At 42.1% G+C, this 13,085-nt stretch overlaps 1 protein-coding gene across 2 annotated transcripts in view; it reads right to left on the reverse strand.

Annotated features, from left to right (window-relative positions):
* LOC126162323 (protein regulator of cytokinesis 1-like) overlaps positions 1 to 13,085 on the reverse strand; it is a 140,160-nt gene that overhangs the window by 57,103 nt on the left and 69,972 nt on the right. For both annotated transcript variants that reach the window (XM_049918749.1, XM_049918748.1), the window contains exon 10: positions 1,807 to 1,956. In XM_049918749.1, the coding sequence (XP_049774706.1) occupies positions 1,807 to 1,956 (150 nt within the window). The remainder of the gene's footprint in view (positions 1 to 1,806; positions 1,957 to 13,085) is intronic.

Here is a 13,085-nt window from a genome sequence, read left to right on the forward strand (position 1 = left end):
TTGTAGCCCTTGGCAGTGAAAGTACTTCATGAAGTACCGCATACTTTTGACAGGCTCCTTTGCAAGAAAGTTACAAAAATAGAGTAACAACTCCTCTGCATAATTTTGTTCCAATTGAAATGTTCTACAAAAAAAGCAGCTATCACTTTGCGAGGTACCATCCACCCAATCTACACAATAACCTAGTCCATCCCTATTTCACAACCATCTCAAATCCCTTGGCACATACGTCATACCCCTGTGGAAGCCCCAGATGCAAGATCTGGTAGGGCTAGCTATGGAAACAGTTATGGCACATACCAACTCTGCAGCAGAATGAAATTTTCACTCTGCGGCAGAATATGTGCTGATATGAAACTTCCTGGCAGATTAAAACTGTGTGCTGGAACTAGACTTGAAATCGAGACCTTTGCCTCTCTGAGGCATCCTTTCTTCCAGGAGTGCTATTTCTGCAGTAGAGCTTCTGTGATGTTTGGAAGGTAGGAGATGAGATGCTGGCAGAAGTAATTCTGTGAGGATAGGTAATGAGTTGCGCTTGGGTAGCTCTGTTTACAGAGCACTTCCCCGCAAAAGGCAAAGGTCCCGAGTTTGAGTCTTGGTCTGGTGCACAGTTTTAACCTTCCAACAAGTTTCAGCTCTTGTGCAATTTCTGAACAGCATTTTATGAGGGCACAACATCAAAGAAGTGGCCACCCAAATTTATGGATCCTGCCAAAACGTGGCTACGAGCAGCGTTAACCACTCAGTGGCGGAACAGACTACAGAGCACGACATGCTTTGTTTCAATTCTGCTTCACAATTTGTGCTGTCTGTATTTGACCCCCCCCCCCTTTCAGCACCAGTTATTCCGAGTTAAATAGGTGAAAGGTCGTCTTCCTACACATCCTGCAACCCTCCAGCTTCAATCTCTGCTAGGCCTCTGCCCCAGGACACTAACTTCCCCCATCATGCACCCACACCTTTCCTGCAGTATCCCCCAACCAATCCATTCCACATCATCATTGTATGCTGCATGAACTTGTTGGCGGTGGAGCTGTACCATATTCTTATACTGCCTGCATGCTCCCTCTCCCTTCCAGCTGCTAGACAGCCCTACTCCCTCCACCTGACATAAGCCCTCAGCCCAGTCGAGATACAGGTCCGAAGTGTACAGTCTTGTTGATGTGCTTTTTGACATTTCAAGACCCCCTACTCCATCAGGTCTTTGGATTGTCACACTGACAGTGTTATAGAGTGTTTTTCTATATCTTAACAGGATTGACTAGCTTCAAAACAATTTGGTTCCAACTACAGTATTTAGATAATATAAAAGTTGTTAAAGTGTCTATAAATTATCTTTAAAACTTAAGACTTTAATAACTTTACGTGGACACCAAAGGAGTGTTGGCTGCCATACAATCCTCTGACCTCCCACCACTAGACTTCTTCCTGGGGAGTTTTGTACAGGATCTGATGTACCGAACTGAGGTTAGAGACCTGCAGGACATGATGGCATGCATTCACAATGCATTTAAAAACGTCACCATGCAGATCTTGAACCACATGGGGAGAGAAACAGAACTCCAACTAGACATCTGCACCACAGAGAGTGCATACACTGATGTGTATGAATGAGGAAACAAAACTGTGTGTTTTAGTTTATCACATGTTGCAAACCATGTTTTAATATCTAGTATAGAGTTTTTGAAGTCTAAAGTTGTAAAGATAATTTACAGAAACCCTGCACTTCTGAATCACCCTGAGACTTCTATATCCAAAATATTTATCAAAAATGTTACAAAACATATACATATGTACTGTACTGACTCTTGCAATTTTCTTCTCCTCTTGATGTTTATTCCATTGGTCTTCAATGACAGAGGACAGCTTCTGATCATAGAATAAAAATGGTTCATGGTTTGTTTCTTCGTAACTCTTCACCAGGTGTGAAATTTCCTCTTCTATTTTTGGTAATTCCTGATGAAAAGTTTCAAGTTACACAAAGACAACACAAACATTGTAAGCACAACAATCAAATTCAAAAAGCACTGCATCCAAGTTAATGTAAATCATACATAATTTAGTATGGGATAACACAGTTACTCAAAGTGAGATGAGCAGTAATAATAAAAGTACAATACATGTTTCATCAACTAACAGGACCCAATGAATTGCCTCACAGGTTGGCAACATTGCTCTGTAACAATAAATTAACATCAGTCAGGCTAAAAATGTTGTGTTTATCATGTGCTAAATATGCTGGTAAAGCCAACTGTGCACCCTAACCAGTGACATCTGAAGGATCTGTGCCAGTCCTGGCTGGCTATAGGTAATACAGACTGATTTGTTCCCCTTACACGTTTATTACTTCATTTCAATGTTTACATGATCTTTTTCAAAGTACTGCCCTCCTACTTGAATGCACTTTTTTATAGTCTCTCTGCCAGTCCTTTAACACATGGTACAGGCCATTCTTCGACAGGTCCTTGAGAATTGCCTCACTTTTCTTGAGCATTGCTACAGAGTTCTCGAACTGACTGGCCCGAAACTTTGTCTTTAGTGACAGAAATGAAAAAGGATCAAAGGGTGCAAGATCAAGGATTTAAGGCAGATGTGGTACACACATAATGCTAAATTGAGCCAGAAACTGCACAACTTTATTTGGGATGTGAGGCCGAACAGTGTCATGAAGAAGTTGCCAACCAATCCGAGAAAGTTCTAGTCGTTTCCTTGCAGTGTCCTCAGTTTAGCCAGTAATGAAGTTTAGTATGCTGCTGTAAAAATAGTGTGAGGGGGAACTGCATGCTGGTAAATCATTAACAACAGTAAAAACTGTGATCACCATAACTTTCCCTGCATAGGGTAACAAATTCCGCCGTTTTTGGTGTTGGAGAATCTGGTAATTTCCACACGTTGGCTCGTTTTCCTTCAGAATCATAATGATGCAGCTGTGACTCCTCATCAGTGATAATCGATTCCAGAAATGCACCCTCTCATCAACAAAGAGAGGCAGCACCTCGGGGCTTCCCTCCAACTGCACAGCCTTCTGTTCAGGAGTCAACAGACATGGCACCCCACGGGGACAAACTAGAGTCATACGGAGATTATCAGGCATACTTGGAGACACTGCCATATGAAATTTTGAACACATTGCTGAGGTTAATTGACGTAATCCACTGGTCCTTAGAGACAATCACTGCAGCTGTGTTAATGTTGGCTTCACTCACAACAGAAACCGAAGTACCATGTCCACCTTGCTTAACACAGACAAGTTGGTCTCCTTTGAAGTCCTTGAACCACCTAAACAATGTTGTACGACGTAGGGCATCTTTGCCGTATGCTTGCTGCAGCTTTTTGTAAGTTTCAGTGGCTCTATGGTTGAAACACAGACACTTATTGTGAAGTATTGCTCCTCTTGCATCACCTCCATTGTCTGGTACTCAAACTGCAAAGAACTTCTACAAAATAGAGGATTACTACCAACCTACTGATACAAGAGTTCTGCTACCTATGAACATTATAAATAAAAACCCACTCTTCAGCTAGAAAACTATCAAGGAAGCTACAGGAAAAAAATCAGTCTCAGCGTTTGTTGATCAGCCCTCTTAGCTAACCTGGCATTCCAGAGCAATAACCTCAAGGTGCCCTGTGTGCAAATGTGGACAATGGCTATTTAGATGAAACAATCAGTGAGCATCCTCCATGAAATCTGTGACATCCCAGCTGCATGAGGCCTTTCTAAGATGAAAGTGTAGCTGTCTGGATGAATGTTCGAACTCTTCTACTTCAACTCCCAGAGCTGGTGCTGGGTATCAACACAGAGTTAAGAAAGTGAGCTTCAGTCCTCCTGAGAAATGTAGAAGTAACAGCAGCAGAACAAAAAGTGGTTGCTACTATTTGATTTGATAGTTAAGAAATGAGAAGGATACTAAGATTAAAAAGCCCCTTCTTCATCCAGAAGATTGCTTCTACTCTGGAACCCATAAGCTTGATTATTTACAGCAAGTGACAACACTCACAGCAGCTAAATCACTTGTAGAAAATCCTATAGAAAAAGAGCTACAAAAACTTTTAATTTAAATAAGGATACGGGATAATGTGGCAGCATTACTGAGATACTGAAAGGAGAGCGCACAGGAATGCTTCACTGATACCTGACCAATAATGAAAAGGGTACTTGGTGAGCTAGTAAAAACTGTGGTGAATATCATTAAAATTAACAGAAAAATACTCCCAAAACATGCAATGGCAAGATATATCCACTGCTAAGTCAGACAACACATTTATAATCTGACACACTTTCACAAATTCAATCATTCAGCCAATCAACTGGCTCATAATGGTGAGGCAACTTGCTGCAAATGCAGTTAAGGAGCCCACAATTATTATTCTGTTCATTGGTTTAAGTGTGTCTTAATTGTTCTCAATTATGCTGAGTGGAACAGAGTGTCCTGTAATTTCAGTGAACAAAAGATACGAAAACTCTAGAGACAGAGACAGAGAGAGAGAGAGAGAGAGAGAGAGAGAGAGACAGACAGAGACAGAGAGAGAGAGAGAGAGAGAGAGAGAGAGAGAGAGAGAGGGGGGGGGGCAAATTACTGAGGGCAAGCTAAGTTTCAAGGAGGAACATAACCATAGATCTCTTATGCATCTCTATTACCAGCTATATAAAAAAGTATGTATAATTTCAGATGGGTTGACACTATTACAAGAAACAACGGCTACTGAACGAGCTGTTATCTATTGTTCTTCCAGACAGGTTACAAAAGTAGCAATGGTACGACAGGCAGAACAAATTAAAAAATATTTGAATGCTTCAAGTGATGACATTTCTATCACTAACACTGGAGGGCAAAGCAAATCTGTCCATTATGAGGGTGGTCTGAAAAGTTATTGACCTGATGATAAAAACGACAATTTATGCTTTCAAAGAAGTTTTGTTTTTCGACATGATCTCCTCTAATATGAACACATTTCAACCAGCAGTGCTGGTCCTCCTCTGTCACTCACCCCCCCCCCCCTCTCTCCTCTTGCTGATATGTCCACCACCAAGCTGTTTAATTAGTTCAGACTTCTTATGATTCACCACATAACAGGTATGTCAGTTGTGGTGTGGTGTGATGTGGTGTGGTTAGAGACTCCCAATTCACCACCTCTGACCGCATATAATTGACTCTGTTCCTCTGTGGATTTTAAATCATATTCTGATACCTGTTTCACTCTGTTCTCAAATAATAATTGAATGACAATACTGGTTACATTTTTTCATACACGTGTTCACAGCAAAGTTTATAGCTATACCTGGAGCTTTGAAATACACCAGAACCCTAACAACTACGAATATCCTGTTGTGCACGAGCTCTGTGAAGTGCCTGCAAATAAATGGTGAGCACTGCCCCAGAAATATTTTTGTCTTTAATATCCATAACCTTCTATTAGATGCCAAAGGCCTTGCCTCAGTGGTGACACTGGTTCCTGTCAGAGCACTGAAGCTAAATGCTGTTGGTTGACTAACACTTTGATGTGTCACCATTTGGGTCTGCCAATTGCTTTAGGCTAGCAGGGTATGCTCAGTCCTTGTGAGTCCAATTGAGGAGCTACTTTATAGAGGAGTAGTAGCTCAAGTCACGAAAATGATTGGAGGACTGTGTGCTGATAGTATGCTGCTGCTCCATAGCTGCATCCAGTGACACCTATTGGCTCAGCATGACACAGTGATCAATTGTTACTGTTGGTCTTTATGAGGTTTGTTCACGTGGAGTTTAGTTTTTATCAGATTTGGAGATGGGGTGTCGAAACCAGACTTTTGGTTGGCTCTACACTGTCAGTTATTGGAGGTTTGGAACACAGGTTGGTGTGCTCTGGTTTCTTTGAACAAATTGTGAGCAGCAAAGAGGACCACAACCATGTGCCAGTCCTCCCTTCAAGCTTCTTGCAGGGAATCTACTGTTCTGTTGGCTGTCCCATGGCCACACCCTACGATGTGCAGATCGACCCAACTATCGATGTGGTGCCAGTATGATCATGGCCCGCACACTATTGGACTGTGCTAATTTGGCCATCTTACGGCAAAAACTTAAAACTTCCTGATACACTATCTCTGATACTAGCAGATGATGCCAACGTGACTGATGTGGTTTTATGTTTTACTTGTGATAATGGTTTTTACTCTTCTGTGATATTAGATGTATTAGCTTCGTTGGCCACTAGCGGGATTTGACAGGTGCCTCGTCATCTCCTCGGACACGTGGCTGTCCTGGTCAGTGGTCCAGTCTATCTTCTGCCCTGTACACCTTTTTTAGAATTATTCTTATTGTTTTTACATCTGCCATTGGTTTACTGCACCACCACCACCACCACCACCACCACCACCACCACCACCACCACCACCTCCTCCTCCTCCTCTAATCAAATATACAGGGCCATAATCACACTGCCAGATGCACTTTTTATCCCGTTCAAAATTCAGTGTTCCCCTGTTATTTATACTTGGCTTCAGACAACTCTCTATTCCAATTATTTTGTGCACACCATTAGCACTATTGAGTTAGTATAATTGAGAGACTTTACTTTAAAATGTTCATTATTGACTTCTAATGAAGTGTGTTTTTATCCATAGCAACTGTAGAGGATCAATTTCCAGTTTTATGGTGTGCTACATCTAATTGCTTACCCACTATACCGAAGGGATTCTCTAACCCAAGTACTGTCTTGTGCTCACTACATGTACACTACCGTCATAGAAGGCATTTCCACAGGGTAGTGTCCACCTCACTTATTAACGGTTAACCTACAATGATACACCCAGTTTCTTAGGTCAAGAAATTTGTACCTTAAACTGTAGAAGAATCACAAAGGGCAGGTTCAGTCCCAACAAGTGTAATGGCTCTCACTTGTTAAGGCACGTGCAGCACACATACAGGCAAAACCTCCACTGAACAGTGTTTTCAAGGGAGGGAAACTAAAAGTAATTTGTGGCACAGAATGATCCAGTAAGAGTAACGAAGTATGTTCCCTTTCCTATGTTCAGAAGATGTAAGACTCAAAACTTTAACCACAATGTCACATAGTTGTAGGAACATAAAACCCATCATGCACATCTTACGTCCCTGTAGTGGAGAGATGGCTGGGGAGCTGCATAATAAAAGTCAGCGAAAGCTTCATTTTCTTCTGAGTATTATTAGAAGTCTCTTACCCATCTCAGTTTTGTGGTTGAGATTCTTGCATGCTGTTTGACAACTTTGTAGTACAAGTGCTGTCTGGTAAGTTCGCGGCCTCACCCAGAGATTGCAGCACTACTTGTGATGTTTTCCCCCTTATATCAGTAAACATGTTAGTAAATGCCAGGTAAAATTGCAAGTCATTCCTGGTAGCAGTTAATGTACACAGTCATTTTAAGCAGTTGTGATGCACATGGTGTAGAAAATGGAAAAAAATCAAGTATTTTGCTGTGACTTAAGTTCTGTGTAAAAGAAGATGTAACACTGACAAAGTCATTTGCAGCTTTTAAATGTGTATGACGGTTCTTCAGCATGTTCCACCATGAAGAAATGGGTGGCAGAGTTTAAACAAAATCATGAAAGCGTCAAAGATGATCCACATAAAGGATGTCTATAAAGTGCAAGCACACCAGAAATAATCCATAAAGTGCTTTGGGCGATCAGCATACAAATGTGTATGAAACTGCAAAATGTTCTAGCACATCAAAGGAATGCGTTGGTCGAGTCTTGTGTCGGGAATCGAACATGAGAAAGATTTGCACAAGACTGGTGCCCCGTGTGCTCACTACAGATCACAAATGCATTCGCACAACATTTTCCAAAAAATGCTTCGTACAGTTTAAGAAAAACAGAGGGGGCAGTAGAAGGGGGGGATGGTCAGAGGGGCAGTAGAAGGGGGGGATGGTCAGAGGGGCAGTAGAAGGGGGGGATGGTCAGAGGGGCAGTAGAAGGGGGGGATGGTCAGAGGGGCAGTAGAAGGGGGGGATGGTCAGAGGGGCAGTAGAAGGGGGGGATGGTCAGAGGGGCAGTAGAAGGGGGGGATGGTCAGAGGGGCAGTAGAAGGGGGGATGGTCAGAGGGGCAGTAGAAGGGGGGATGGTCAGAGGGGCAGTAGAAGAGGGGATGGTCAGAGGGGGGGAGGGTTGGAGGGATGATTAGGGAGGGGGAGGATCAATGTGGGAGGGTCAGTGTGTGAGACATGGAGGATTGGAGGAGGCTTATGGGATGGAGCTGGTCATTCTACTGAGGCAAGAGGCGTATATTTTAGGGTACAGATTCGATGATCGTAGCAGAGTATATTTGTTGTGAACTGCATTAAAGTGAATTGAATCTCCATTATTAGCCCTTGACCGAACACGCTTAGGTATAAAGTGTGGCTATCACAAATAATGTTGTCGTGGATCATTCCATTGTTTTTAAATTAAGGGACTGTGCCTGTTGCTTCAGTATCATCTCGGTTAACACTGTAATAATGTATGTTGCCAATGTCCAAGAGAGCAGCAGTAACATAAAATAAACAGTGACGTATGTGAGAAAATCTAAGATCCGTGCAACAAAATTACTTAGATTCTGAGCCAGCAGCACTATTCCACAATGAGGTATCTATGAGGTATTCAGATATCAAATGAACAATTGGCATGTGATGTAATTGCACTGTTTAATGCTTCGATTGGGTCATTACTGAAGGATAACACCTGTATGCAGCAGCAAAGCGATATAATTGTTATTTTATTATTTACAAGTGGCAAGGGCCTTATCGACCAAACGCCTGAACTACAAGCGTAATGAAAGTTTTATTTCATGATTGCTTAATTAAAACAGTGCTTTAATTCATTTAATGTAAGTTTATTTTACTGTTGTGGAATCAAATTAAGATTAAACTGCAAAGTCTGCTCATACTTTCTACCTTGGTAACATCACTTTGTACATGTGTATGAAGTGCGCCGTGTGCCCGCTCAAGGGTTAAGCAGAATTCCGACTAAAATAATTTGGTCTACTGTTTTGTTGCTACTTGAAGATTTTTAAGCTGAACCAAGCAGCCTGTGGACACTGCAGTCCGTGGTTACATGGCATCATCCTGATGGACAAATGAACATGGACCGCTTCGAGTATGGCGTTTAGATGCACTTCTTTGCTGATAACGGCCAATTGCATTAGTATGCAGATACCTCCAAATACCACTATAAGTAAGGTTTTTGCAATAGGCATAATATTTTCTAAAAAACAAATCTCCTGCGACAGTAGTTGTGCCCTGCAAGTTCGGCTATAGGGGCAAAGGTTGCCAACACAATTCCACTGAAGTTATGTCAGATTTGGGCCACAAAAAGGAGCGAAATTATTTTGCTAGTAGCTTGTATTAAAACTGTGGTACTCTGTCAGTGTTAAGGCCGGTTCCCACTAGGGCTGCCGCGCGTCAGCGGCGTGGTTGCCATGGAAACGGCATCAGCGGCACGGCACGGCGGACTCTGCGTCGCGGTTTGGCCATGTCGAACCGCTTCCGCTGCCGCGTGACGCGCCCCAGGTGCGCGCCGCCAATCACAGAACGCGCTGAGCGTGACGTCAGGTACGCAATCCCGGGCCACAAGAACTTTCGCCGAACCGCTGGCGCGGACGCGGCAGCAGCTATGAAATACTTATCATCCGATTCCAAGGAAACTATTCGGTAGAAAAATTTGATTCTTGGGCATGTTACAGCCTGATATCTTCTCTCGATAAAGGGCCGAATTTCTTTTCGATATTCGTCGTGGTTACTTGCTGTATCGCATTTACGTAAACCTTTACACGAAATTTTAATGAGTGTGCAAAGGTAAAAACGCATTGCGTGGACTTTGCGTACAGTTCATTTTAGGTAATACATTATAGCGTATGAAATTTAGTCAACATATCGAAATTGCTTTCAAAGCTGAGAGCAGAACGATAGCTATCACCGTTCTCGAGATATTGAATGATATGTCGGCGGACGGGCTGTGCGGTGACCGCTCGCGGCGCGACCTATACTTCGTCCTGCTCGTTGTAAACCATGTGGTTGTATCAACTGCAAATTTCGTAAACGGTTCAAGAAATCTAAAAGCGTTTTTTTTGCAAACGATAACTTGTAAAAAGTTATGTATTTCGTCGCATGATAAATATCCACCGAGATATGAAAGTAACTACAGTTTTTCAGAAGGGATAGATGAATTTTTGTAAATGGCATTAATAGCATGTCAAATGAGAAGTTAAACCGAAACTAATTTGCTGGTATGTCCTAAGATGTAATTTACTAAATATGTAGAGCTATTGATTATTTCCTTTCTTTTTTTTTATCCAGTGTACTTTACTGATTCAAGACGCGTTTCGCCTTTTACTTTAAGGCATCTTCGGTGGAATCTAGAATGACTCAGTTTTGTTTTGATCTGTGATACTTGCAGATTATAAAACAGTTCACATCTTTTTTTACGTGAATGACTGATTACTTACAGTGAATTGAGTTTTTGGCGGACATATACGTTTCCCCTCACCTGGTCACATGCTGGAGGTTGAACTAAAACTTAGATTATGGAACATAAGCACATCTTCATGTTCGCTCTTTTTTCTTCTGTCACTAGCAGTAGACGTTTTACCGAAAACTCTGATTTAAAGTCGTAACTACAGTGTGTTCACTTCATGTCCCTTCCATGTCTGGTTTGTTTATGTACATGTTGCCAACCTGCGGAATTATATGCTGAAAACTAATGTTTGTTTATTTTTGTTCTCCTTATATCTGTATGTGTGTGTGGCTAGCCAGTGATAGTTATAGAAAGTTGAAAGTGAATCCAGTAGTTGTCAGACAGTGGTTGAAAGATTTGGTGTTCAGCTGATTTCAGTTTTGGTTTAAATGTTTTAAAGAGTGCATGGAAGAGTAAATTCACTGCTTACATTAATAGATAAAATAGTAGAATAGTATTTCAACAGATGATTATTATCAGAATACTATCACCCAACCCCTTTGTCCTCACTCTTTGACGCCCCATAATACGTCCTGTCAACTAACCCCTATTGTTGTCAAAGTTGTGCCGTAATTTCCTCTTCCTCCTCTATTTAATTCCGTACCTCTTCTTTAGTCACACGATCCTCGTATCTAATGTTCAGCATTCTTATGAATCACCACGTTTTGAAAGCGTCCATTGTCTTCTTGACAGAACTGTTCATCGTCCACGTTTCACTTACAAACAAGGCTGCACTCCACACAAATACCTTTGTAAAATAGTATCCAACCATTAGCATTTATATTCAGTGTGAACAAATTTTCTTTTTCAGAACGATTTTCTTGCTATTGACAGTCTTCAGTCAGGTTTGCGTCTGCACCAGGAAATGCCTTACAATTTAAAATCTGGTTTCGAAAACTGTTCCAAATATATATTATTCTTTCGTGATTCTTAAGCAAGGTGCTGGCGATGATTACATTATGCTCTGTGGGAAATTCTATCAGGTGGCTTCCACTTTCATCCCTTCCACCTAGCCTTTGTGTTCTTACTGTTATCGTGTATCTGCTACCGTACCACATTTTAAATTTTTGTCTCGCTTAACTATCTGAATAATCTCTCTTGTTGTACATTGTTTCAATGTGTTAGGAGATAGTGAACAATCGTGCACGGTAGTCATGAAATCTGTTTATGGTGAAATGAGAAAACATGAATAATGAAATATGTGAAAGAGTACATTGTACAGAAAATGAAAAATTGGTATGTCTTCACCCAACTTCGTCTTTCCTTCATGTAGGTGTAAGATACAGTTAATCAAACGGACCGCGCGTTTCAGTGGGTCCTGCCCCGTACCTCAGTGGCTGTCCGTCATTGGCTACCGCTAACGTCTGCCGCTTCCAGATGGGAACGCCAATTCCGCGAGCCGCCGCGTCAACGCGGAAAACGCTTGCCGCTGCAGTTTCCGCACGCCGCGCTCTAGTGGGAACCGGCCTTTAATAGGTTCTTCCTCAGGTTGTCAGGTGCACTGGAATGAGTTTTCCTTTCAACCGTATATAGCTTTGATTCCTCTGTGAAATTTTCTTTCTTGGTTTCTATAATGATGCCTGTGCTGCTTTGCAGCATGCAGTCTGTTGTGTTTTCTACCACTGGTTAGTGGGAGGCTGTTTTTAGGTTTTATTTTGGTAGGGGGTGCTTTGTCAGGTGCCCCTCTTTCTGGTGACATTGGAATAAAGCGAAGTGTCTGCTTGTACACTAGTGGGATGGTAGCTACTTGCACAGATCACAGCACCCAGCACTGGACAGACATACACTCCCCAACATACATGAGGAAGTTCCAGTGAGGCACCAGTACTGCAAATCCCACTTGTGTGTGTGTGTGTGTGTGTGTGTGTGTGTGTGTGTGTGTGTGTGTGTGTGTGTGTGTGTGTGTGTGTGTGTGTGTGTGTGTGTGTGGGGGGGGGGGGGGGGGGGGGCGGCGGCGGCGGCGGCTATGAGTGTGACAGTACACGATGACTTACTTGAGAGATTGGCTGCTAAAATCCAGATGGAAATGTTTCAAACAGTATACGTGTTATGACTCACACAACATGTCATGACCAAAATGATTTCCACTTCTATAAAATTTTGAAAGGTTGTGGATCCAAAACCCGAAGGAGATCGAAAGTAATTAGGCCCGATAAATTGGGGATGGTTTCATAAGCAAAGCTAATTCTAAAGGTCACACTAATAATACCAATGTTGTAAATGCGAAGGCACACCTATATGGATCTCCTTTTAGTCATCTCTGAGGAAAGGCAAGAGTTATTGCGAGACTTAACTCCTTCCTCCTCAGTGGATGTCTCATGTAGTCTGATTCTCTGAGTGTAATCCCAGGTATTCAGTGCAGGTAATTAGCAGTGAAATCCATGAAGTCTATGTGGCAAACTTTCATTCAATTACAAGACAGATGAAAAGAGATGACCTTTTCTGAGTATGAGGGCAGGTGAGGATTCGAGAGAAAGAACTCTCCAGTGTGTGCTGCTTGCAGCATGACTACCTGTACACTACTTTTTTGGCAGACACACTGTTTGCAAAAGACAGAATAGTCCACAATTTAGGACAGGATTTGTCCTCTATTTTAGTCGTCAATACATAATGTGGGGTGCATTTACAATTTTACCACATTC

Source organism: Schistocerca cancellata, chromosome 2, assembly GCF_023864275.1.
Source record: "Schistocerca cancellata isolate TAMUIC-IGC-003103 chromosome 2, iqSchCanc2.1, whole genome shotgun sequence".
In the NCBI taxonomy this organism is placed as follows: domain Eukaryota; kingdom Metazoa; phylum Arthropoda; class Insecta; order Orthoptera; family Acrididae; genus Schistocerca; species Schistocerca cancellata.